Raw genomic sequence first — 26,200 nt, forward strand, 5'->3', positions numbered from 1 at the left:
TCTTATCTTCATTCTTTCCTTACTTCTGTATGTTTTGAGCTTAATTTGCTCTTCTTTTTATAATTTCTTGAAGTAAGAATTTAGTCGGCTCTCAGCCAAGTATCTTGAAGGTGTGGGAGGAGTTCCCCATGGCTAGGCCACCTGGTGTGCCTGTCCTGGAAGGGAGCCTCTGACTTTCACAGATGAAGACTGCTTCCCAGACTCGGCCAGTGATGTGACTCCTCCTCCACCCTTCCCTCCCCTTCGTGTGAGGGAGGGAAAGCACTCCCCCTGGTGGCCACTCATTGTCAGCAGGGCTCCTCTAATCCTTTCTGCCAGTTTTTCTGGGCTCACCTGATATTGTTGGCAGGACTACCACTTGATCCAGGAGGGGAATGAGCCTACCTGACCTGTCCTGTGTTGCTAGGTTGGAGGTCAGCAAATACCAGGCCTGGGTTCCCACCTTCTGTAAGGGTTACACCTTCTGTAACCCTGTTACAACAGGGTTGTAAGACCCTGTTGCTGTGCTGTTTTGCCAGTTCTGAGTCTTCCCCTTTCCACCTTTCAGAGTTCTGATTGTCTCTTGTGTTATTTCTGGGTTTTATAGTTGTACTTAACAGGGAGAAGCAAGGAGAGACAAGTAAGTCTAGGCCATCTTGTTTGGATCAGAAGTCTCACTGTGCACTTTTATGCATGGAAACTGAGGTTCATGGAAAGGCTAAATAGCTTATTACAAATCAGAAGAAAACAGTCTTGGCACTGTGGCTAGAACTCAGGTACTCTCACTCTTAGGCCAGTGGTCTTGACACCACACAGCCATTGCCTCATTACATGAAAGAACACATTTTTTTTATAAAACAAAAACTTAATGAGCTTTAATTATGCTTATAGACTAAACTAACACATAAAATAGAGTATAAATAAGTTAAAAAACATACAATAAAAGGTAGGATGCCTTTTCACCATGCTGTATATTACATCCCCATAACTTACTCATTTCATAACTGGAAATTTGTACCTTTTGATCTCCCCTCCCCCCACCTCAGGCAACCATCGATCTGTTCTTTATATCCATGAGCTTTTAAGTTTATTTATTTTGAAAGAGAGAGAGAGACAGAGTGAGCACAGACAGGCAGAGAGATAGAGGGAGAGGAAGAATCCCAAGCAGCCTCTGCGCTATCAGCACAGAACCTGATGAGGGGCTCGAACTCACAAACTGTGAGATCATTACCTGAGCCGAAATTAAGAGTTGGACACTTAACCATCTAAGCCACCCAGGCATCCTGTTTTTTTTTTTTTTTCTTCCTTAAAGATTCCACACATTAGTAAGATCATATAATATTTATCTTTTTCTATCTGATCTACTTCATTTTAGCATGATGTCCTCAAGGTCCATCTATATTGTTGCAAAACGTAAGGTTTCAATTTTTTAATGGCTGAATAATATTCCATTGTGTATATATACATTTTCTTCTTCCATTCATCCATTGATGGGACTCCTAGGTTATATCCACATTCTGGCTATTGTAAATAACGCTACAATAAACACAGAAGTGCATATATCTTTTCAAATTAGTGTTTACATTTTTTTTGGATAAATACCCAGAAGTGGAATTGCCAGATCATATGGTAGTTTCATTTTTAATTTTTTGAGAAATCTCTATACTGTTTTCCGTAGTAGATGCACCAATTTACAGTCCTAGCAACAGTGCATGAAGGTTTGCTTTTCTCCACATCCTCTCCAACACCTGTTGTTTCTTATATATTTTTTTAAAGTTTTATTTATTTATTTTGAGAGAGAGAGAGTTTGAGCATGGAAGGGGCAGAGACAGAAGACAGAGAATCCCAAGCAGGGTCTGTGCTGTCAGTGCACAGCCAGATGCCGGGCTTGATATCACGAACCATGATATCATGATCTGAGCTGAAATCAAGAGTCAGATGCTCAACTGACTGAGCCACCCAGGTGTCCCTGTTATTTCTTGTATTTTTGACAAGAGCCATTCTAACATGTGTGGAGTAACCTCATTGTGGTTTTAATTTGCATTTCCCTGATATTAGTGATGTGGCGCATCTTTTCATGTACCTGTTGGCCATCTATATGTCTTCTTTGGAAAAATGTCTGTTCAAATCTTCTGCCCACTTTTTAATGATTGTTCTTTTGCTATTGAGATGCATGAGTCCTTTATATAATTTGGATATTAGCCCCATATCAGATATATGACTTGCAAACATTTTTCTCTTGTTTGGTAGGATGCCTTTTTATTTTGTTGAAGGTTTCCTCTGCTCTGCAAAAGCTTTTAGTTTGATATAGTCTCACTTGTTTATTTTTGCTTTTTCTGCCTTTGCTTTTGGTGTCAAATCCAAAAAATCATTGCCAAAACTGATGTCTAGGAGCTTACCACCTATGTTTTCCTCTAGGGGTTTCACAATATCAGGTCTTACATTCAAGTCTTTAATCTATTTCGAATTTATTTTTTGTGTATGGTGTAAGATAAGATAGTAGCAGGTAGCTGTCCACTTTCCCCAACACCATTTACTGAACAGACTGTCTTTTCCCCATGGTATATTCTTGGTTCCCTTGTTGGAAATTAGCTCGACCATATATGTGTGGGTTTACTGCTGGGTACTCTCTTCTGTTTCACTGATCTATGTGTCTATTTTTGTGCTAGTACCATACTGTTTTGCATACAACAGCTCTGTAGTTTATCTTGAAATCTGGGTCTGTGATACCTCTGGATTTTTTCTTCATCCTCAAGTTTGGCTATCTGAGGTCTTTTGTGGTTCCATACAAATTTTAGGATCGTTTATTCTATTTCTGTGAAAAACGTCATGGCAATTTTGATACGAAATACACTCAATCTGTAGATTGCTTAAGGCAGTATAGACATTTTAACAATATTACTCCTTCTAATCCAGGAGCATGAAATATTTTCCCAATTCTTTGTGTTTTCTTCGACTTCCTTCATTAATGTCTTATAGTTTTCAGTGTACAAAAGCTTTTTAATGGCAAATTTTTATTCATGCTGAATTAACGTCATTATATTCTACAAAAACATTCATGGCCAATCACAACTTTAAAGTTCCTTTTTTGACAGAAATAAAAGTTTAATTGGATTTTTTTCAGTTGTCCTTGCAAAGGGAGTGAAAACATTGATACAGTGAGTGAATGGCTTCATTTTATGAATGAAATCATCAACGTGAATTTTTTTTCTCTCTGGTAGAGAAACCCTTCAATTTCACTAAAACCGTCCTTGACTGTTGGGCTCCATGTCTGGCTATGTGTCCTGCAGGTGACTGTGCACACTAACTACCACACTACCAGGTTGGCTTTTGTTTTCTGAGCCTTCATGCAGCCTGATGTGAAGAGTTTTCCATGTTTGGAATCCAGGTTCACAGCCCCTCTTCTGTTCACAGAACTATAAAACACCACCAACGCTTCAAGCAGAATCAATGTCTAATGAATAACAAGTAATCTTGGAATATTTTACATGTAAGTAAACAGATTAAATTTAGCTTTGACATCCCTTTGACAAGGAACACAGAGGAAGCTCTGTTATAGACAAGATATAAGCAGTATCTTCCACAGTATCTTTGGTTATGTTCCTATTCCTCGCGGCTAAGGATTGCTCCTACATAGAGTAATCAGACTGGGCTTTGAAAAGACTCCATATATGGCAAGTACATGCAACCATCTTTCTTTAAATATGCCTCTTCCAACCTTGGCTAAAGAACACACGAAACACAAGACTCCAAATACAAGATTCCAGTTTCCCTCTGATGGACACACCCATGTAACTTAGACTGATCAGAAAGTTTGTGATATGCAATACATTAGGCTCAGAACATTCTTTGGGCTGAACAGGGGCATTTAATAATGTTTTCATAGGGGGCTGAAAGCCCAACTCTTAAGAAAGAATTCCATATGGATAATCAAAATAAACCCAGCAGAACTATCAACTTACGTTGACAAAACTTTACTTATATCCTCTCTTCTTCCCTTGAAGAAATACTCTAGAATTTAGAAATAAGACATACGCCTTCCACTCTTGTACATTATCAAGTAAACTGCCAAAAGAGACCCAAACACTTTCAAAGGCATGTTTGCAGAAGAAATAAAGATAAGGAAGCCATAACGATAGCTTAATGGGTACGGGATAAGAGTCACACTCGATTCTGCCAAAAGTGGACCTGTAGAGGTTCAGACACGCATCCAAGAATCAGCTCTGTCTGCCAACATATCAAATGCACAGTGCATGCAACTGGCAAGAAAGCCCTAAGAGCTGCCCCTGAGCCTGTCACTGTCACCGGTGAGGAAAGACAGACAAGTTACCAGATAGCTCAGATCACGGAGGACCTGTCTCCAAGCCAAAGCCAAGTATTCTTCCCTCAAGAGAACTTCCACTCCAAGGCCCAACACATACCATGAACAATTCATTTGCTGAAACATCCCAACATAATTTTCCTTGATTAACTACAGCAATTTAAGGATTTGACAATATAGTATTATTTTGCTGTGGCAAATAATGATGGCATCCTGATTTATAAGTGCCTTTTCTCAAGACAAAAGCAAACTATCTACCTATTGGACCCCCCACCATATTTGCAGCTGTTAACGGCTGTCCCAAGTAAGTCATGCAGTACAGGCAAGTCACCAAAGAGTTAGGGAGTGTGGTAGGATATTTAATTACTTTTAAGTTGTACTTCCATGAAAAACATCAAAATGCAGAAAAGAATATCGAAAATTAAGTGTTTCCTTTGCTTTTTAAATGACAGCATCTTTCTTTTAAAATCGTGAAAAACAAGACTGACAAAAGATTAAAGCCATTAGATTAGTTAATACTGAGAAATTTTAAAGATTTTTTTAATGTTTATTTTTGAGAGACAGAGAGCGAGCGAGTAGGGGCGGGGCAGAGAGAGAGGAAGACACAGAATCCGAAGCAGGCTCCAGGCTCTGAGCTGTCAGCACAGAGCCCGACGCGGGGCTCGAACTCACGAACCGCGGGATCATGACCTGAGCTGAAGTCAGATGCTTAATTGACTGAACCACCAGGTGCCCCAATATTGAGAAATCTGAAAAAGCTGAGGAGCAAGAGTTTTCCATTTTCCCAGAGAGCGCAGTTTGCAGATCCAGCAGCCCGTTATGATTTGATGTTACATCTCATTCTGCTTCTCATCTGGAATGGTATACGGCATGTACAAGATCAAGAGAATCCAAATTAATTTGGAGGCTTTGTAAAATCCCTTGAGACTTCTTGAGATGCTGTGAAATGTCACAAGAACAGAGCTGGGAATCACTCTCGTGCACATGCTGTCTTTTTGATTCATTTATTATTTAGATCTGACCTACTTTCTAAAAGGATCTGAGGAGGTTGGAGATTTTCTCAGTATGGTGCCAAACACAAAAGGGGTTTGATAAAAGCTTTTTGGCAATGGTGTTAAGAGTTATAAAATTTCTAAAGATGATACTGACAAAGATCCTCTACACAGGAAGGAAGAACAAGAAAATGTGTTTTGAATATGGCCAAAAACATTTACTCTAAACATAAGGAAGATCCTTCTGATTATAAAAGTAATGTAAGAATGGAATAGATTATGTAAACAGTGGCCTGCCCTGGCTAGTGAAACAGCAAATGCCCCTGCCTTGAAAGATCATTTCCTTTAGGACAATAAGCCTAGCCTGGTGGCTCCACATCGACATTAAAGGAAAGAGAGAAGAGAAAGGCTCCGAGGTGGAAAGTAGAACACAGGAAAAAGGGTGTGGGGCCGCAGCCTGGCTGGCCTAGGATTTTGACAGGAACTGTGGTAGGTGGCAAACAGGCAGGCAGGAAAACCTACCTGCCATGTATTTACCATACATGCAGCTGGTAAATGGGATTCAGCAGCTTACCTGTTATGGCCAAAGAACACACATCTTAAAACACCAATGAACACAAACATAGAAGAGAGAGTGTACTTTCTAAAATTTAAATTGCAGGGGCGCCTAGGTGGCTTGGTTGAGCGTCGGACTTTGGCTCAGGTGGGATCTTGTGGTTCGTGAGTTTGAGCCCCATGCGGGCTCTGTGCTGACAGCTCAGAGCCTGGAGCCTGCTTCGGATTCTGTGTCTTTGGATTCCGTGTCTTCCTCTCTCTCTCTGCCCCTCCTCTGTCCGTGTGCGCCCTCTCTCTCTCTCTCTCTCAGAAATAATAAATGAATACACTTTTAAAAAATTAAAAAAAAAATTTAAATTGCAGTGTCTAGGGGCACCTAGGTGGCTCAGTTGGTTAAGTGTCTTGACTTCGGCTCAGGTCATAATCTCGCGGTCCGGGAGTTAGAGCCCCACGTCGGGCTCTGTGCTGACAGCTCAGAGCCTGGAGCCTGCTTCAGATCTGTGTCTCCCCCTCTCTCTCTGCTCCTCCCCTGCTCACGCTCTGTCTCTATCTCTCAAAAATAAATAAATGATAAAAAAAAATTGCAGTGTCTATTTAGTGAACACTGATTAAAGACATAGGTCAGGAAATCTTAAAATGTTATTCTGCATGCTCTTTGGTTTAGTATTTTCACATTTAGTGCCCCTCTCTAAATTAAATCAAGCCTGAAACCATTTACTGGCAATATCACTTCCATAGTCCCTTTAAACACTGTATTCTTAGTATGGGATTCAGATACATGAAATGACCACTAACTTTTTTGGGAAATTAAGAAAATAAACCCAAAGAATATTACAACTGATCGTTTCCAGTTACAGACTTCCTATTCCTAAATAATGGCAGCTCTAAGTAAATAAAACAAAATGGGGAGTCACACCAGGGCTTGACGCCTGCTGTTAGAGTTTCCTGCCACACAGTACTTGCTGCTCCCAAGGCAGAGCTTCCCCTGGGGGTAGGGGTGGGTCGCTGCAAGTGATTATGGGTATGCCAAATGTTGGACCTGTCCGACCCCTAGTGGTCTATTCACCCCAGTGTCCCACACAGAAATGATCACTTTTATGTATCAGAAGGGACAACAAAGCTTGGGAAGCATGGTCCCTGGCCTCCAAGGAGCTGAGTTCCTGTTTTCTGTGCTCCCAAAAATCCACATTTAGCGCTTTGGGAAACAGTTCAAATAGTAGGTGAGAAAAGAGGGAACTTCTTTTCTCTCCTTTTCCTAACTTCTCTGCTATATATGTATTTTTCTGCCGATTTACTAACAGATCATCCAAACCAGGGTTGTAAGGCAAATGCCCATGATAGTCTAAGAGACACAGGGTGTGGTGGGATCCGTGAGGCTGTGGTGGGATCAGTGAGGCTGTGGGGGGCATGCCCTACCCAGAGTTCCTGACTATCAGTGCTTACAGGGATGCAGGTGCTGTATGGCCATACAGCCACTTTGTCATAAGAAGGAAAGGTAGAAATCCAGGTGTCTGTGTAAAGTGTCATTTTTAAATGGTAGCAAATGCTTATTCCATGCCTTTCTGTTTAAAAAAAAAGATGCCGAGCATCCCTGGAAGTAGTGACTTTGTAAGTAGCTCAGATCCGCCTGGACCCTCCAGGGGACTGAACCTCAGTCTTGAGGTTTATTCTGCCTACTCCAGAGTGGCTTCAAATCTTCTAGTGGTTACTCTGCTTCAAATTTTTTGTTTTTAACTTTTGAGAGAGAGAGAGAGAGAGAGAGAGAGATGGAGGGAGGGAGGGGGAGAGAGAGAGGGAGGGAGAGAGAGAGGGAGAGAGAGAGAGAGAGAGAGAGAGAGAGAGAGAGAGAGAAAGAAAGACAGCACGACCGGGGGAGGGGCAGAGAGCAAGGGAGCCACAGAATTCAAAGCAAGCTCCAGGTTCTGAGCTGTCAGCAGAGAGCCCAACACAGGGCTAGAACTCACGAGCTGTGAGATCATGACCCGACCCGACCTGAAGTCAGATGCCCAACCGACTGAGCCACCCAGGCACCCCTGTTTCAATTTTCACCTCCACAATGAACTTCACTTTGTAAACAAGAGGTGAAAACCTGTATACATACATATAAAGAACACATTTCTGCCACTTAGCTATAAGTAATTGTTGCTTTTCTTTGCGAGTTCTCAGAAGAGAAACTATTAATTATCTAAAAGAGATAAATGGTGCATGCATGGTTACCTTTTAAAATATTTATAATTATGGTAATACCACAATAAAAAACAAAGATAAAATTGCATTTTACCTGACAACTCTACTTTAGGGGGGGGAAGAGCCAGTACTTAGTGAGATACACTAAATGAATCTGCTTTGGAAATTCTGAAATGTTCACGGACTTACAAAGTTAACCAGAAGGTAGTTGGCAGAGGCCCTACTAGAGACTCCACTGGAACACTACAGGCTCTATTAGAACACCAAACAGTGGCTGCAACAGAGAGAGCAACAGAGACGTTTGAAATGTCTGACCTGACAGCGTCACCAGGTCAGCCTTGGGGTCTCAGTTACACTCTATGTTTTCATGGTGTTTCTACCTCCTCGATCTACTAACGTGGCAACAGCAAGGCTCTTTCCTTATCTTTGTCCAGAAGGCCAGATTAATGCACTTGCCACAGGTCCTTTCTCCTCCACTGATTACGGAATCACACCAACCACAGCACTGCTGCTGCAGATGGCGAACACCGCCTGCCTTTCTTCAGGCTGCTCGAGAAGCACTGTGCTGCATTCAAAGATCACAGGGAATGGACTGTGGAGCTTTTGGAATTGTTTATAAATTCCTCTTTCAGTCTGGAGGTAGAAGTCACATTTTTTGACCTGACAAATTGTAAACTTCTCTTGCAAGGACATTTCCTGCACTGTGCTTGGAGTCTGAAGATCTGTGCAAATGCCAGGAGCCACCTACCATCTCTACTGTTCTGAGTCTTGCCCTTGAACTGAGAAAGGGCAAGCAGAGACAAAAAAAAAAAAAGTACACATTACAGTGTTTCTTCTACTAAAACTTTCCATTTGGCAGCTGTATTTTCAACACTATGGAAATGAATCTCCCTGCCTTTTCTAGTGATCTAATTTTAATTAAAAATGCTCTCTATCAAGAGACTGATGCCCGATATAAAGGAAAAGTTGTAAGTGAAGCGGAAACAAAGAGGTACTTCTCACAGGCTTTTGGAGGTAAGTTCTTAAAAATATTAAATAGCAATAACGTTTTTATTTTCACTTGCTTGTTACAGTGATTTGTTGTCGTTACGCAGGTTACAGGGCAACATACTTTGCTCATTTTTCCAAAAGTGCTTTTGGATTATAGAAAACATTTAAAAAAATGAAAAGTGTCATTCAGTGGGAGATTCATGCCCTGAGGTGTTGGATGCAGGAAACGTGAATAATTGTCCTTGTTTATCTTTCAGTAAAAAAAAAAAAAATGCAAAGTCTAACATACACATAAAGTAAAATAATCTTTTTTTTTTTTTTTTGGCTAAAACCACCATCATACATTGGTCTAAGGAAGGAATAAAGTTAGGTCTGAGAAGACAAAATCTAGACTGTGTATTTCTTCTAATTAATGGATCAGTGTTGCTGCTAAAAATGACCAGGAAAAAACCCTAAACATGTAAATTCCTCCACAGTCTCTGATGGATCAGATTTTCACTAGTACTAGCCTAATCATTAAAATTTATAGCTGATATTTCTAATCACAGATTTTAAATCATTAATTTTTACCATTAATTAACAGAGCTGTTTTAGGAGTAATAGTCATAGCACTGGGATTGATATAGTAACATATTTCATTAAGAATCCTGACCCTTTCAGAAAGGTAGAGTTCTAACACAATTTAATGACTTCTTGCTTATAATTTTTCTAAGAAAATGCAACAGAACCTAAGGATTAAAAAAAATAACTAAAATTCTTTAAAAGTACCTTATAGTTTTAATCGAAATGGTATATATAGCACTTGGTAAAGTGCTTGGTAAATGACAGATGTTCATTAAGTATCGCTGTATTAAGGTGTACGTCTGAGTTAAATAATCAGCTTGTTTGTTTAAAAACAGAGTAAAAGACAATACCGAAATAGTTTTTGCAAAAGGAAATCACTGAATGCCAGAATTGACTTTATAGAGCTTATTGGGACCACAAACCTTTAATGTTTTCAATGAACCAAGTTACGATGGAGACTGTCTTGCTGTAACAAAGAGAAAAACCAATTTTGCTTACTTTTACTTTTTTGTTGATTCATATAATACCAAATTTTGGATTAAAAAAAAATTGCTCAGAACCCTGTTTACAGAAAATAGTCTTGGGGCATTCCAAAATTAAATTTCCACGGAAGTGGAAATCAAAGGACTCCTGACACTGGTCTTAGGGAAAGCGTTTTCTAGAAGAAACAGAGTAGTAAGCTAAGTTGCGTGTAGCAGGGGCTTGCCAAATGCTTGCTGAAGGAATAGTGGGCAATAGAATCATGATCTCCTCACTGTAGAAGAGTGGACTGTCGAGATAAGTGTCCTGTGAGAAGATCAGAAATGTACAGATCCTATATCTGCTTTTTCAGAGGCCAGTCTCTAAATGGAGAGTAACTGTCCTCGTACCACTTACTGAATACGACATTCTTCTTAGCATTTTATTTAGATGTGATGGGAAAGATTTTAAACTACTGACCCAACATTTTATTGTTTCTGAGTGTATTCAGATCTCTTTATTCCTGAATAAGTTTTGTTATGCTATGCTTCTTTTAAGAAACCATACAATCTAAGTCTTAAACATATAGGCAGAAAGTTTTTCATAGCGATTTCTTGTTTTTAAAAAAAAGTGTTCCCTACATTTAGTTGCAATATGTAAAAAATATATTGATTATTCCTAATATTGCCCGATCTGTCCCCATCCCCACTCTTTTTGTTGTTGTTGGATCAATCAGGTTATGGGGAGAGTTTTTGCTGTTGATTTCGTTCTATCCTTCTAGTGAAATTTCTTTGTTCTGCAGTTAATTGCTACTCATCTGTATTTTCCTCCAACTTAACCCAGATTTCTCTTTTTTCTTAACTTCTTGGGCTGGGAGGCCTACATATGGTTATTTTTATAAACTTCTAATATGTATTTGAAAAAAATGCAAATTCTCGAATTGCTGGATGCAGGCAGGGTTCTTTATATGCCCGGTAGATCAAGTTTAACTGTACTGTTTCAGTAACTCACAACCATCTGCTTTATCTGTCAATTACTGAGGTGGCCTGTTAAAATCTCCCCCTATGATTATGGATTTTTAACATTTGATATGTATTTCTGGCATATACTAGGTATACGTATGGGATATGGGATATCCCATATGGGGTGGTTTTATCTTCTAGGTAATTCATTCCTCTTCTCATTATGTGGCAACTTTAGCCCCTGATGTTTTTCACCTGAAGTCTATCAGGTATGATTAGCACAGCTGCAGCAGCTCTGTTCAGTTAACAGTTGCCTGATAGATTGCATTCCATCCCCTTACTTTCAATCTTTCTAGGTTTTGAGTTTTAAGTTTTTTGAAAACAGCCTTACTCACAAATTCTGTATCTTCATCCTGTCCTACAATCTTTTTGAACTGGCAAGTTTAGTTCACTTAACATTTTGTTCTAGTTACTGATTTATTTATGTCATTTTATGTTGGGCTATTTCCTGTGGTGTTCATTCACTTTTTCCCCATCCTGGTTTGCACTGGTTTAAAAGACATCCTGTTTGTTTTGCAGTGGTTACCCTGAATCATTTGAACACAAACAGCTTGATTTAAGTCTACGGTTAACCAATTTATCTATTCTTACTTGAGTCGTGGGATGCTTTAGGTTTGAAGAGCTTTTACCTTAAGCTATTAGTGTCTAGTATTTTTGCTTCACCTTTTTAAAAAATGTTTATTTATTTTGAGAGAGAGAGAGAGAGAGAGAGAGAGAGAGAGAGAGAGAGAGAGAGAGGAAACATGCAAGCAGGGTAGGGGCAGAATGAGACAGAGGAGAGAATCCCAAGTAGGCTTCCTGCTGTCTGCGCAGAGCCCAAGGTGGGCTTGATCTCATGACTGCAAGATCATGACCTGAGCCAAAAATGAAGAGTCGGGTGATTAACCAACTGAGCCTCCCCAGCATCCTGCTTCACCTGTTTAGCACCTCTGCTCATGTCAGTCATTTCACTGTTTTATACAGTCCATGCTTACTTTGACTCACCTCCTTTTCTTTGCTCATTATAGTTTGTAAACTTCATTTCTTCTGTACTCAATTTTATTTCTGAACCAAATTAAATACAATTCAGAATTCAGTTGCACTAGGAGCATTTCAAACGCTCAACAGCCATGTGCGGCTAGTGGCTATTGTACCAGGCAGCACTGCTTTAGAAGCACCTTCAGAAAGGGGCTGCTGGAGGCAAAAGTTCCGTTTTTGTTGAAAAATGTCTTTATTTTGTTCTCCTGAACTACTGAAGTGTGGGCTGTTTTTTCCTCAGTACTCTGAAAACATTATTCCTTTGTCTTCCGAACTCAGGAGCTGCAACTAAATATGCTGTCAGTCTAATTGGTGCTCTTTGTAAGTAATTAGTCTCAAGTAGCCTTTGGTTGCTTCTTTTTGTGTATTTCTACTTACTATGCTTGGTGTCTTATTTTACTGCCTGAATCTGAGGTTCATGTCTTTCAAGGATTCTAGAAAATTCTTAGTTGTAATCTCTTCAGATACTGTCTCTCTTAAACCTATTTTATATTCTGAAATTCTTCTCTGTTACATGCTAGACTTCCCAAGCCTATGCTCTTTGTCCCATTTTCCATTTCTTTTCATTTTTTGGATGAATTCTGGAGAATTCCCTCAGATGTCCTTTTCTATTCTTCAATTCTCTTTTCTGTTGTTACAAATTAACTGCTGAGTCCAGGCAGAGTTTATTTCAATAATTAAAATTTTAAGTTCTAGGAATTCGACTTGGTTATTTTTCAAAGCTACCTGTCACTTTATTTTATACATGTGACATTTACATCCATTAACGTCTCTGATCATTTCATTAACTAAAGTTCCTGGGAAGGTTTGGCTAATCCTGTTTGTTGTGTTCTACCTTTCACTGATTGTGAATTATCTCCCTGTAGATAATTCACACTCCTTGTGAATTATCTCCTTGTAGATAATTACTCCTTGTTAGTAATTTTAGACCATGAGGCTTATCAATGAGGTCCCCGGGCAATCTGGTTGTCCCTCTAGAAGAATTTTGCATTTGCTTTTACCAGGTGTCCTAGGGTACTCACCAGCTGAGGATCAATTTTTATGTTAGTTTTTGGCCTGGGTAAGAAATTATACCAAATGAATGGTATAACCTGAACCCCAAATCCTGTATGAGAGAAGGCTCATGGCCACAATTTTCAGGGGGAGACATTTTCCCTCTAACCACAGCCCATACTGAGATAGATAAACTTGCCTTGTCCTCCTCTTTGGTTGGTGGGCTATCTTTCTGATTCATTAATATGTAGCGCATTAGGGGACCTAGCTGTATGTATATAAAGGTGTCTCAGCTCCACCTCTCCACCTGTAAGAGTTCATGGCCTTGTCTCCTGGCCCTGTGTCACCGTAATGGGGTCCTTACTGACGGAGAGCTCCATACATAAGAAGCTCTAACAGCTGGCAGCCAGTGTCAGTTTATAAGCTCCTCACTTCAGCCCTCAGCTCTCACTCTGATGCTGGCCACTGAAATGTCCCCTATTCTCTTTTTGCCTAAGCTATGCATTTAATATTTTATACAACAATTCTAAATGTTTGTAGGAGGAAGGTTTTCTGTCATGATACTGCTGGACAGGAGTTGAAGGAGATTTACTTTGATGTGCCTCTGCCATGGAACTCCTGGAAGTTCAGAGTCTCCAAAGAATGGTTTTATAATACAGTTGGTAACATGGATTCTCTTTACAAATGAGAACAGAAGATCAGCAGATCAGTAGTAACGCATATTTACACAGCAAAAAAACTATGTTTCTTCAACCAATCAAAAAAAAAAATTAAAACTATCATCAATGTTTTGGGGGCATCTGGGTGGCTCAGTCGGTTAAGCGTCTGACTTCGGTTCAGGTCATGATCTCACACTTTGTGAGTTCAAGCCCCGCGTTGGGCTCTGTGCTGACAGCTCAGAGCCTGGAGCCTGCTTTGGTTCTGTGTCTCCCTCTCTTTGTCCCTCCCCTGCTCACGCTCTGTCATTCTCTTTCTCAAAAATATATAAACATTAAAAAAAACTAAAAAAAAAAAAAACTATCATTAGTGTTTTTTAGGAAGAGGTGTCCACAAATAAAACACCTACCTCAATCCCAAGTTTTAGACAGGAGGGTGCTTTGCGTTCCAGTATACTGATCAAAATGAACACTGTGACCCACTGACCAGAACTGCTTCTGTTGAGAGCTTTAAAAAATTTGTACGTTCTAATATTTCTCATTTTTAACATGTATAGATTTTCAACTTATCATACCTCAGGCTGTCTGGTAATGGCCCCTATAACATCCGAAAATAATATCTGTAAAGACAAACAGAGTCTCCAGCTTGTCCTGGTGCTGGTTAGAAGGGATGTGAAGAAGGACACTACGGGCCTGCGTTATAAGAGAACCTGGATAATATTAAAATCCCTACAACTCTTCCACTTTTTAAAAAGATCACTTGGCTTGGGTCCAAGATGGAGACACAGTCTATAATATTTTATATTTAGAAGTGCCTGACAAAATACCTTCATGTATATGATGCTCTTTTAAGATAAGCAGGCCAGATCAGTGGTTTACATGATTTATTCAAGGTTACAGCCCGAAAATGGCAAAGCCTAGAATAGAATTCTTTTCCGAAAATTAAATTTCATGCCAAAAGAGTGTTACCATGGCAAAGCCACCCTCAGGGATATCTTCTGCAGCCTTTGTATCTAGGAATCACTTATATAAATTTTAAAAAAGAATGACTAGGGGCGCCTGGGTGGCTCAGTCGGTTAAGCGGCCGACTTCGGCTCAGGTCATGATCTCACGGTCCGTGAGTTCGAGCCCCGCGTCGGGCTCTGTGCTGACAGTTCAGAGCCTGGAGCCTGTTTCAGATTCTGTGTCTCCCTTTCTCTCTGACCCTCCCCTGCTCATGCTCTGTCTCTCTCTGTCTCAAAAATAAATAAACGTTAAAAAAATTAAAAAAAAAAAAAAAAAAAGAATGACTAAATGAGAGGCATAAAAATCGAATCCAAATTCAGATATGGCACAACAAAAGGGTGTGTTTGGAGCATGGGTTCATGCTTTACATCTCTTCTGTCCATTATGGTAGCCGCTAGCCACATATGATTACTTACATGCAAATTGGTTAAATTAAATAAACTAAAAAGGAAAAGAAAATGTCTTGGTAGCACCAGCCACACTTTGAATGCTCAACAGTAGTCACAGGTAGCTGGTGGCTGCTCTATGGGATAGGGCCAATACAGAGCATTTCCATTATTCCCATTATTAGAGTTCTAGTTGACAGCCTTGCTCTAGAACATGGATTGATGAAGTTAAGTAATTTTATTGTTGCAGCCATCCAGAAAGAACACAGGCTTTGATGATCTGAATTCTGCCTATGTCACTTACAAACTTGCGACTCTTGAGCAAGTTTCTTAACTTCTCTGGGACTCTTGTCTCCTCACTATAAGTCAGAAATAAGGTGTTAGGAACGACACCTTTGCTTAATCAATTATAGAATCTGCAGTCTTCCCAACCCTCGCCACAGCCTCACAGGGGTCTCATGACTGCCAAAAGGCCCTTTGATGAGTATAGAATATACTACTTCCAGAATATTCAACAGAATCACCAACCTAAGCCCTTGGCTAGTGTAGGCATTTTCTCTGCTAGATTTTGCCTTTTCCTTGTGGGGGTGGGGGTGGGGTGTTGTATAAATCAAGACTAAAAAATAAAATAAAACAAAACAATTTATTTAGAACTGGGAAAAATGAGAGCTCAGTTTTCTAGTAACTCCAAAAACTGACATGAGTGAAAGAAGCTGGATCTGAAGGTTTAACGAGTGAAACGGGTCAGTGTTTTAGTGATATTTCCCACAAGACAATGCCAGAAGAGCAGCCACAGAATCAGGTATAATTACCTGTATACACAATCAGACACTAATTAACTTTTTGTTTAAAGAACAAATCCCTTAACAACTCAATAGCTTGCAGCCTTGACAAGACTATTTTCCACATTTGAGACTAGGTAGACAAAACATAGACCCAAGAGAGGCCATCACACTCCCAGAATCACTTCACCCTGCCTTGTCACTTCTCCCTGATACAGCCGTTCCTTTAAATACCTTCCCCGAGCTCCTCTTGTAGACTGTTTCTAATACACCCACAGTGTTGTACTTGACCTTTTCAGGCCTTTGTCTAGTCTGAAAACAAGCTGATGTGCTCTTGCATTTCTAATTAGCAATACCAGAAACCATACAGCCCTTAGAAAATAATTCAGTGCCTAAACTAACTGGGGAGTTGGACAACTTTGGTTAAGTGAGTTTTCTGTTCAACTAAGGAAACCTTTGTTTCAACTTCTTGTTGAAAATCTTTCTAGAATAAAATGCATTCGTGTACCTTTCTGCTTGAGAATATTCTAATTTACGTAATAAACACTCCTGACGATTTAAATTCTTACCATCACAACAAATTAATCTAGGATACTATAGTGGGGTTAAAGTTACAGCACATTTTATGGTGACGTCAGGTTGTACTCCAGGTATCTGCTAGATGTGCACAAAAAAAGTCTGATCTACCTTTCCAGATAACCGATGCTCTGATTAGTGAAATTCTGGTTAATCGTGATTTAATTCTATTTGTGCTATGTTGCACTTTCAACTCCACAGGAACCTTTGCTTGTGAAAGAAATACTATGATTCACATTAGGCTTATGCTAAATAGTTATGAAATCCATGGGTCTCTGATAATTTTCCAGACTACTTTCAAACTTTTGTTAGAAGCAATAGCTAGATTAAGTTTCCAGGTAGTAAGGAGCAGAATTAAGCCAATTTCCCTTAAAAAAAAAACAACAACTGGATCTGTGTTTCGCTGCAGAATCTCCCTTTAATAGAAAGTTCAGCACAAAGAAAGCTGCCATCTGAAGTAATTCTGCTGTTAACATTAGTTCCAGCATGTCCCCAGAAATTAAATCTCAGAGAGGAACTTTCTGGACAAATAGTTCACTGAAAAATCAAGAGACTCTATTTCACTCAGATACATAAAGTGAGCTGTGGAGAAGAGTTTGGGGCTTCTGTCTCTGAAACAACATCTTTCTCACTCAGGGAATTAAAAGCTGCCTAATTTCCAGAGCTACTTCTATTTTACAGTGAAGACATTCCTTCAATACTAGTTACCTCCCAGTCAAGTGAAATCCAAAGAGTAACTTGTCCTTTTTAAGTGAGAAGTAACATCTCTCTGGCAATCTCCTTGGATGATAGTGACAGTCGCTCTGCTACCACAACCAGGTCTGATCTGCCTACACTCAGTGCCAAACAAACTGCCTTTCTTCTGCCCTCAAACCACTCATATCTTCAACACCCATACTGAAATACAGGAATTGAGGTTACTTTTTAGTATCTTACTTCTTGAAAGAGCTTTGTGGACTGTATGCAACCATTCTGAGGAGTCTGTAAAATGCCTGAAAGGTCTCTAGAAGTCGCTCTACAACTGAGTAGCTGCCACTTGCATCTGAGTCACAGCTGACTTAACTGCTTTCCTGCCGTACGTAGGTTACTGTATCATTAACAGTGAGTACAACAGCTTGTGGCCCAGAATTTGGACCCAGCAGACACTCAATAAACAGACTGAAAAATAACACTCCCAGGGCAAAAGATAGTACCTGCTTCAGGGATAGAAATATCAGTATCAGTCCCCATCCTGTATCTCTCAAACTAAGTTCTATTTCTGTTGTTCAGGGGCATGGACAGCCAATAATTGAATGTCACAACCAAAACAAAGGGTGAAACTTACTTTCATAAAACAAACAATAGGAATATAATGTAATGCTATTATATGGAATAGTTTATTTAACTAAAACAATATAAATGTTACTGTATACAAAAGTGTATACTGTTTCAATTTTAGAAGCTCAATTTAAAAGGCTTGATCTTACTAAGAGACTCATTTATAACCATAAGAGCACAGATTATGTTTTTTATTATTAACTTGCAAATCCAAAAATAGTGTGATAGAAACTAAAGTCACTCAATTTTAATTGTAAACATATGAACCATAATAAGACAGATATACTTACAGCTTGCATTTCTATACAGAAGAAATGGTTCATGGAGCTGAAATTCCAAATCTTTATTCACTGGTTCAACCAGATTGTGCATATTCAGTCGATTCACAATGGTAAAACCATGGTAAGGTGAGGCTGACCTTAGATTTGACAAAAAACAAAACAAAACAAAACAACAACAAAAAAACCCAAACAACCCTGTAGTCACTGTTTAATTCACAGAAATGTTATCTACTTCTTTATTTCCATTTCAAAGAATAACTACATTATTGCATTACACAATATTGTTAGCACTTAAAATTGTAAACAAAAAATTTAAGACAGATCATATCCCTCCTCTTCTCAGAAGTTTCCAAGGGCTTAGTCCCTCAGACTGAAGGCCGGTGGCCTTGCTAAGACCACCAGGGCCTTGGCTGGTATGTGTCCTCCTTGCCTTCCTCTCCTCTGCCTCTTGTTCTCTTGCTCCAGCCACACCGAGCTCTTCACTTTCCCTACAGGAGAACACTTCTACCTAAAGACCCTTGCCTGGAACACTCGTCCCGAATCTAGTTATCTCACCCCCTGCAAGCTTCTCCTCAAATATCACTTTCTCAGTGACACTTACCTAAGAACTACTCTTTCTCAGGTTCCCAGCCTGCTCTCAAGTTCAATACCTCCAGCCCACCTCTTTTTTCCCATACCACTTATTATTTTTTATATTTACTGTCTTTCTCCACTAGAATGTAAACTCCACACAAATAGGGTTCTTGTCTTGTTTTTTTGCAGTTGTATCCCAAGATAGATAGCCAGTAGATGTTGAATAAACATTTGCTCAACAAAAATATCACTTATTTTAAATACGGTACAGACTTGGTTTTAGTATATAGTATTTAGTATTTAGTATAGTATATAGTATTTAGTATAGTCTACTTTAGGTAGACTTGTCAACCATAACAATCATGATTGTTTCTTACACCAAACAGGTCTTTCCACAGTTCTCCTGAGTTAGACAGAAAATGCCTCGAATCCTATAATAACAAATGTCCTTGGTTCTCCTATCAGGGTGAGTCAGTACATGACCCTTTAGACACTCCTCACATGTATACAACATTTCACAGTTTCTCATTCATTTCTCTGTGTACATGGGAGAGATTTTAGAATACTACTCTACAGATTAGGAAATAAACTCAGAATGATTAAGGCTTTTGTCCAAAGTCACACAAATAATGTGACTAGAATTCAGCTTTAGGTTTTCTGACCCCAAATCCAGGCTTCTTCTAGACTAAGGTCTCTGCAAAGTGATATTCTGACACTGTGGCATACCTTAATCCAAGGCACATAAAATATTCTCACATTTCCCAAATAGTTTCATTGGTTTCCTTTTGTTAGGATCAACACTGTGTAAGCCTCTATGAATATTATTAAACCAAATCATTTATTATACTAAACTTCATATTTTCTACAAACAGTGGATCTGTACTATTCTGTAACAGTAAGGCCAGGAAAGTACTTTCCAAATATCATAGATACTGAGGCTCTAACTACAAATGAGTTTCTAGAGATTTACATAGGTAATAAAGAATAATGAAGTAGGTGAAGGATAAAGGCCTTTTTTTTTTTTTTTTTTTAAAGGAGAAAGATGAAGGGCAGGGAACAAAGTGGCAAAGAATAAAGAGCTGCTATAGTTAATATGTAATATCAAAGCATTTACATACAAAGGAAAAAAAAAAAGATCAGTGTATTTGGACAAGATCTCAAAGCCATACACCAGAATTTAGAGAATATTTGACAAATTCTTGTTAATTACCATCAATGGAGAAAGGCAATCCTTAAAAGATAACTCCTAATACAAAAAGGTGGGGAGGACCAGATGTCAGTAATAATTCCTGCTGAATCCCTCTGCTTTAGAAACCATGGGAAGGAACCTGCCCCAGTCAGAACAAGACCTAAGGGAGATCCAGAAAAATAAGGACTCATGACTATCCTTTCCTGTCAGTTACAGTTAGGACACAAAAGTTGCCTAATAAAACAAAAGCTGTAGTTTGTAAACCAATCCTATTTTACATAATGACCTCTCAGAAAAGTTGAAAATATAAAATGTGCAATTGAGTAATCCAGGCTTTCTAAATGACTCTCAAGCTAAAATTACACATTACTAGCTCTGAATCATAGGAAGGCTCAAAGAAGGGACATAACTTGGTTAGAATCTCACAGCTACAAATGGATGAATAGGGACAAGCAGGAAGGTTCCAAAGACAAATGTACAACAACGCTGAACTTTATAGGACACTATTCACCATTAGATTAAAAATAGACATGTATCATTTTTTTAAAAAGCTTACCTTCGATATACAAATAAGGTCCCTTCTATATCAGTCTTCTCCTATAATAGACAATGAGTCAATTAGTTTTTTCCCCCATACTTCAACCCCAAATGGTCCTAATGGAGAAGAAATAAGTCATGTTTAAAATGAGCTTATTTATTTTAAAATTACTCACTTTGGAACAGGTCAAGTAACTCTTTTACTCCACAAACTACTGTTACCAGTTTCTTTCTTATCCTTTCTATGCTATTAATGCATACTAATGTATACACAATGTTCAATACAGCAACATGTCTATTATCTGCAACATTTTTCTTTTTAAAATTAAAAAAAATTTTTTAATGTTTATTTATTTTTGAGAGAGAGAGAGAGAGTGAGCAAGCAAATGGGGGAGAAGCAGAGAGAGAGGGAGACACAGAATCAGAAGCAGGCTCCAGGCTCTGAGCTGTCAGCACAGAGCCTGACTCGGGGCTCAAACTCATAGACCATGAAATCATGACCTGAACTGAAGCCACTGGACGCTTAACAGGTGCCCCAAAACATTGATGATAGTTTTAATTTTATCTTTGGTTCATTGAAGCAACATAGTTTGTGAGAAGTTACAGCTCATTGTAAAATAACAAAGAAAAAGTTTTGCTTATGTTCTATGTGCCATTATCCAAAGAATGAATAACGGCAGCTTATTTTTCAATTCAGATTATGGCTTGCATTTCATATGTAAAGCAGGACTCCACAATTAAAATTCCACAACACTGAAAATCCGTGAAAAACTAGAAATAAAAGCTTGTTAGTCATAAGTTCCTGCCCCCAAGTCTTCACCATTTGTCTGCAATTCACAGCTCACAAATTTATATGCAGACCAAATAAAGTAAAATGATTCAGAACAATTCAAACTAAGGCAATGTCTAAAACAGCTACACTTAAAAAAAAATTATATAATTTTGTTCTTTTTGACTTTCCATATCTCCTTCTCTTCCAGGAGGTAAAGGAAAGAAAATAAAGTAAAGCAAGAGGATTCTGAACACTTTCTTCATCTGAATTAAGTGTTTATAAATGTCAAATCATTCTTACAAAATTATTGATTAAATATAACCTATGTTTCTGTTTTATACCTTAAAGAATATATTACGATAATATTTCAGAGCTTTGTTAGTATAAGCATTTCATTTCTTACTGAAATGTGAACATTAGTCCTTTATGAACTCAATCCAACAAATATTTACAGATTATTTGACAAATGTAAAGCCTAAAGCTGAATGAGCAAATTACTGAGGGTCAATTACTAGAAAACTGGAAATTATATTACTTTTAAACAGGGGTTCACAAGTCAGAGAACAGATTGAATGTAACTTTTCAGACCCCCTCCCGTGCAAAAAAAGCCAAAAAGTACTTAGTCTGAAGGGAGCATTCAGAGGTGACATCACCAGCAGCACAGCTGGAACGAAACACATTTACAGGGTCTCTTTTCCAAAGGTTTCAAGGGAATCCAATTAACATGGAAGCCCTTTTCCTAAGTGCCTTGAAATCTTTTCCAAAACTCTGGAAACAGAGTGCAGTTAGATAAAAGCCGGATTCATCCCCACCACCTCCCTTCCAAGAATTGAAACTAATTGGATTTCAAGCTTTAAATCCAAATGACCTCTATGAAGGGGGCTCTTATTTACGTGCTTGATGGGGGAGAGCACGGGTGTTTATAGATTATGTATATGTACTTTACCTAATAACCCTCACAGCTTCAAACGCAATCTTTCAGGTATCTTTCTGACCCCACCGTTCTCATTCTCCAACACATCTGCAAAGAAGGCAGATCGCCCATGTCCCCGGACCCGACCCCATGGGACTGATCCTCCTGCAATCCTCCCATCTATCGGCTTTTCCCTCGGGACGTCTTGGGCCTACTTCTCTCGCTCCTCTCTCCCAATCCTCGAAGCCCCTGACACCTTTCAGGGACCGGCCTGTCTCTTCTCCAGTCCCTGGCCTCTCCTCTGCCGCCCTGGCCTCCGGAATCGTCCCCAACCCAGGACAGTCCGCGCGGTCCCTTTAAGAGGCGGTGGCCGGGCGGGCGACCTCAGCGGCCTGGCCGCACTCACCCACTGGTTGGCCTTGGGGCAGAAGGTGTACAGAGCGACCTGGCCCGTGAGGTCTGCGATGCTGGTGATGTAGGGGTCGTGCTGCTTCAGGGCCGCAAGGCTCATCTCCTGCCCAGCTCGGCTCAGGGACTCCATCTTGAATTCCGGAGCCGAGCCCCTCCAGCGGGGGCGGAGTCGCGGGCAGGATGGTGCCATCCAGGCAAGGTTCCCCCAGCTGCGTCAGCACCCTCAACTTCCGCCTCTCCTCCGGGCCTCGCGGCGGGGCGGTACAACAGCTATTATGCTCCGCTGCGTCCACGGCCCGGGCGCCGGGTTCCGGGACCGTCGGGCTCCTAGGGTCCGGCGTGGCTTTGGCGGCCGAGCTTGCCGGCGGGGGCGCAGGCGTATTCTGTACTCGGGTTAAAATGTCCTGTCGGCGGGATCGAGGCTGCGCTCGAGCTTTCTTCGGGCTCCTGCCGGACGAGGCAGCAGGCCGACGCGGGGGCAGCCTGCGCTTGAGGAGGCGCAGGCCGGGCCGCGGAACGAAAAGCCGGCTGTGCCTGTGCGGCACTCCACAGGTCGTGGGGGGAAAGCACCGAGAAGCTGGGAGCAGGGAGGGCGGTACCCTGAAAGTCGCCCCAGGTCTCGGATCTCACTGGATCACTATCGCCAGCAATTTGGTGTTTTTCTGTAGGAAAATTTTGAGAAAAGCCAAACTAAGCCTCCTGTAACTACACAGGAATGTCTTGTGCAATTCACTTTTGCTCATTTTCCTCGTTTTGGTCTCATGTAACTCCTTCCATCCGGTCTTGGGAGGAGAGCACGAAGGCCTGGGTTTGTCCTATATCGATTAAAGCTTTAAAAAGATAAAGATAATACATTATTTTAGCAAATATCTGTTGGGCATTTTAACACATTTTGAAAAGCCAGGTACTAGCTAAAGAGTAAAACATAACGGAGAGTATACAGAGCTCTGTTCACACCACTCAACTTGTTTAAAAAAATTTTTTTTCTTACATTGAACAGATACCCCAATGGAATTGAATTTTTGAAAGGAAAAAAAAACCAAAAAAAACCAAAAAAAACCCCGGGGTGCACGGGTGGCTCAGTTAAGCCTCGACTCTTGATTTCAGCTCAGGTCATGATCTCATGTTTCCTGAAACGGCGGTGGGGCCCTGGGCTGACAGCATGGAGCCTGCTTGGGACTCACGCGCTCGCTCTCTCTCTCTCTCTCTCTCTCTCTCCCTCCTCTCTCTCTCTCCCCCCCTTACCCCACTCACACTCGTACTCAAAATAAATAAACTTAAAAATAAAAAGCCCTGTAATATTTGTATTGTTTATGATTTTACATTTGTGAATGGGAAGAGACTTCATGTCTTACATTCTTTGCAGTATCACGTGAGAAGCGTGTACAAAGGCAGACAGGAAGCGTGTCAGTCATTCACTGTTCCTTAAGCAAGTATCTGGAACTTTTAGGTGTGAGCTGGTGTCACAGGAGGGTCGGAGAGAGGCTGGTCTTTGTCTCACGGAGTCGAACGAATCTCGTGGAAACAGCGAAGCGATAGTTTGAGGGGAAGTATAACGCTCTAAAGAGTGAGATGTGTCCCGGCTGGGGAGCTGCTGAAGAATTTTGTCCCTGACTTCTTATTGGGACCTTATCAGAAAGTTTGTGAGACTGCATGCATGGCACCTAGCCCAGGTAGGTCTGGAATACCTTCATCCTTTTTTTTTTTTTTTTCTTCCAAACCTGGCCTTTTCTTCAGCCTCCCACTTGTAGCTGCAGTCTGCCTCCCTGAAGGTCCTTTATCTCGCTCTGCCCGATGTTAACCCTTTCCCTTTTCACTGGTAGCCCCTGGGGAGCTTTAAAGACTGTTTAAGACAACTTCCTGGCTCCGGGAGAAACAAGTAGGACAATGTAAGGAAACTGGGACCAGGCTAGAGATGTTGCTCTTGAAACCCAGAGGATTTCACTCCATCTGGTCAGGAAAGTCTAGGAAGGCTTCATGGAGGAGATGATGTTTGCATTAGTGCTCCAGGGTGAGTAGGAGTTCACCAGAGAAGAAAGGCAAGGGCTCCCTTTCATTTTACAGTCTAATGGTGAGCTAGGGAAGGTGTGATCATCCTCATTTGACGGGTGATTTAATTGAAGCTGGATGGAGAAATCACTGGCTCAGTTCCACACTAGTCTGGGGGCATCTGGTATTAGAATCCAGAGACTCCTGCCTTCCCCCAGGGCTCCCTTCCTATACACCATGGCTACCTTTCTTCATCATTGAGAATGAGTCTTACTCCCACCTACTTTCAATAAAATAATTAAAAATCTGTGCCCTAATTTAAAAAATATATGTATTTTTTGAATAGATAATGCAAGCCCTTGGAATAAAATTCAAAGACACACCTGAAACTTAAGTGTTTTTTTCCTCTTAAAAAATTATTACTTTATTGAGGTATAGTTGACACATAGCATTGTATTAGTTTCAAGTGTATGGTATGCTAATTTGATATTTGTATACATTGCAAAGTGATTACCACAATAGTCCAGCTAACATCTGTCACCATAACTAGTTACAAATTTTTTTTTCTTGTGGTAAGAACTTTCAAGATCCCCTCTCCTAGCTACTTTCAAATATGTAACATAGTATTATTAGCTATAGTCATCATGCTGTACATTACATCCCCATGACTTATTCATTAATTTTTTTCTTACATAGATTTACCAATATTCAGATGGAAAATTGCTTCAAAAATGCATGTTTGCATGGCCCAAAACGTGTTAATGTTGACTGTAATGCTCTGTACAGTTCTCAAGATATATTAAGGACAATGTGAATACTTAGGAATTGAAACTCTTCCCCCTTTGCTTTGATGCATGGTTTTGCCTTGTGTTTGTGAGCCAAACCTTAAGATCTTTCTTGTGTCTTAGACTACAGGCTAAGGGCAGCGAGTGCATCTTTGTTGGGTCTCTAGTATTTAGTATCTATGCCCCTGGCATAGAGTAGATTCTCCATAAATATTCATGAGTGAATGCCATCTTCAAACCCAACGCCTATAAGGCCATGGAGGAGACTACTTGGAGAAGGGAGAGGTGGCTGGGCAGGTCAGAGATGGGAAAGTGTCTTTCTCTTCCCTGGAAGACCTGTCACTTTTGTGCTCCATGCATGTCAATTATTTTTTTTATTTTTTTGGTAATTTTTATAATTTACATCCAAATTAGTTAGCATATAGTGCAACAATGATTTCAGGAGTGGATTCCTTAGTGCACCTTACCAATTTAGCCCATCCCCTCCCCCCCCCCCACAACCCCTCCAGCAACCCTCAGTTTGTTCTCCATATTTATGAGTCTCTTCTGTTTTGTCCCCCTCCCTGTTTTCATATTATTTTTGTTTCCCTTCCCTTATGTTCATCTGTTTTGTCTCTTAAAGTCCTCATATGAGTGAAGTCCTATGATTTTTGTCTTTCTCTAATTTCACCTAGCATAATGCCCTCCAGTTCCATCCACGTAGTTGCAAATGGCAAGATTTCATTCTTTTTGATTGCCGAGTAATACTCCATTGTGTATACATACCACATCTTCTTTATCCATTCATCCATTGAGGGACATTTGGTCTCTTTCCATACTTTGGCTATTGTTGATAGGGCTGCTATAAACATGGGGGTGCACGTGTCCCTTCGAAACAGCACACCTATATCCCGTGGATAAATGCCTAGTAGTGCCATTGCTGGGTCGTAGGGTGGTTCTATTTTTAGTT

At 40.2% G+C, this 26,200-nt stretch overlaps 1 protein-coding gene across 5 annotated transcripts in view; it reads right to left on the bottom strand.

Annotated features, from left to right (window-relative positions):
• DCP1A (decapping mRNA 1A) overlaps positions 1–22,677 on the bottom strand; it is a 56,541-nt gene extending 33,864 nt beyond the window's left edge. The window contains exons 1-4 of one of the 5 annotated variants that reach the window (XM_042929674.1): positions 22,473–22,495; positions 22,100–22,174; positions 20,401–20,441; positions 18,092–18,219 (exon numbers count right to left, since the gene is read on the bottom strand). In XM_042929674.1, coding sequence (XP_042785608.1) covers positions 18,092–18,173 — 82 coding nt within the window. In that variant the 5' untranslated portion in view covers positions 18,174–18,219; positions 20,401–20,441; positions 22,100–22,174; positions 22,473–22,495. The other 4 variants (XM_042929673.1, XM_042929671.1, XM_042929672.1 and 1 more) reach the window with 4 other exon arrangements.
• Positions 22,678–26,200: the final 3,523 nt, after the last annotated feature.

The sequence above is a fragment of the Panthera leo genome, chromosome A2, assembly GCF_018350215.1.
Source record: "Panthera leo isolate Ple1 chromosome A2, P.leo_Ple1_pat1.1, whole genome shotgun sequence".
Classification (NCBI taxonomy): Eukaryota; Metazoa; Chordata; class Mammalia; order Carnivora; family Felidae; genus Panthera; species Panthera leo.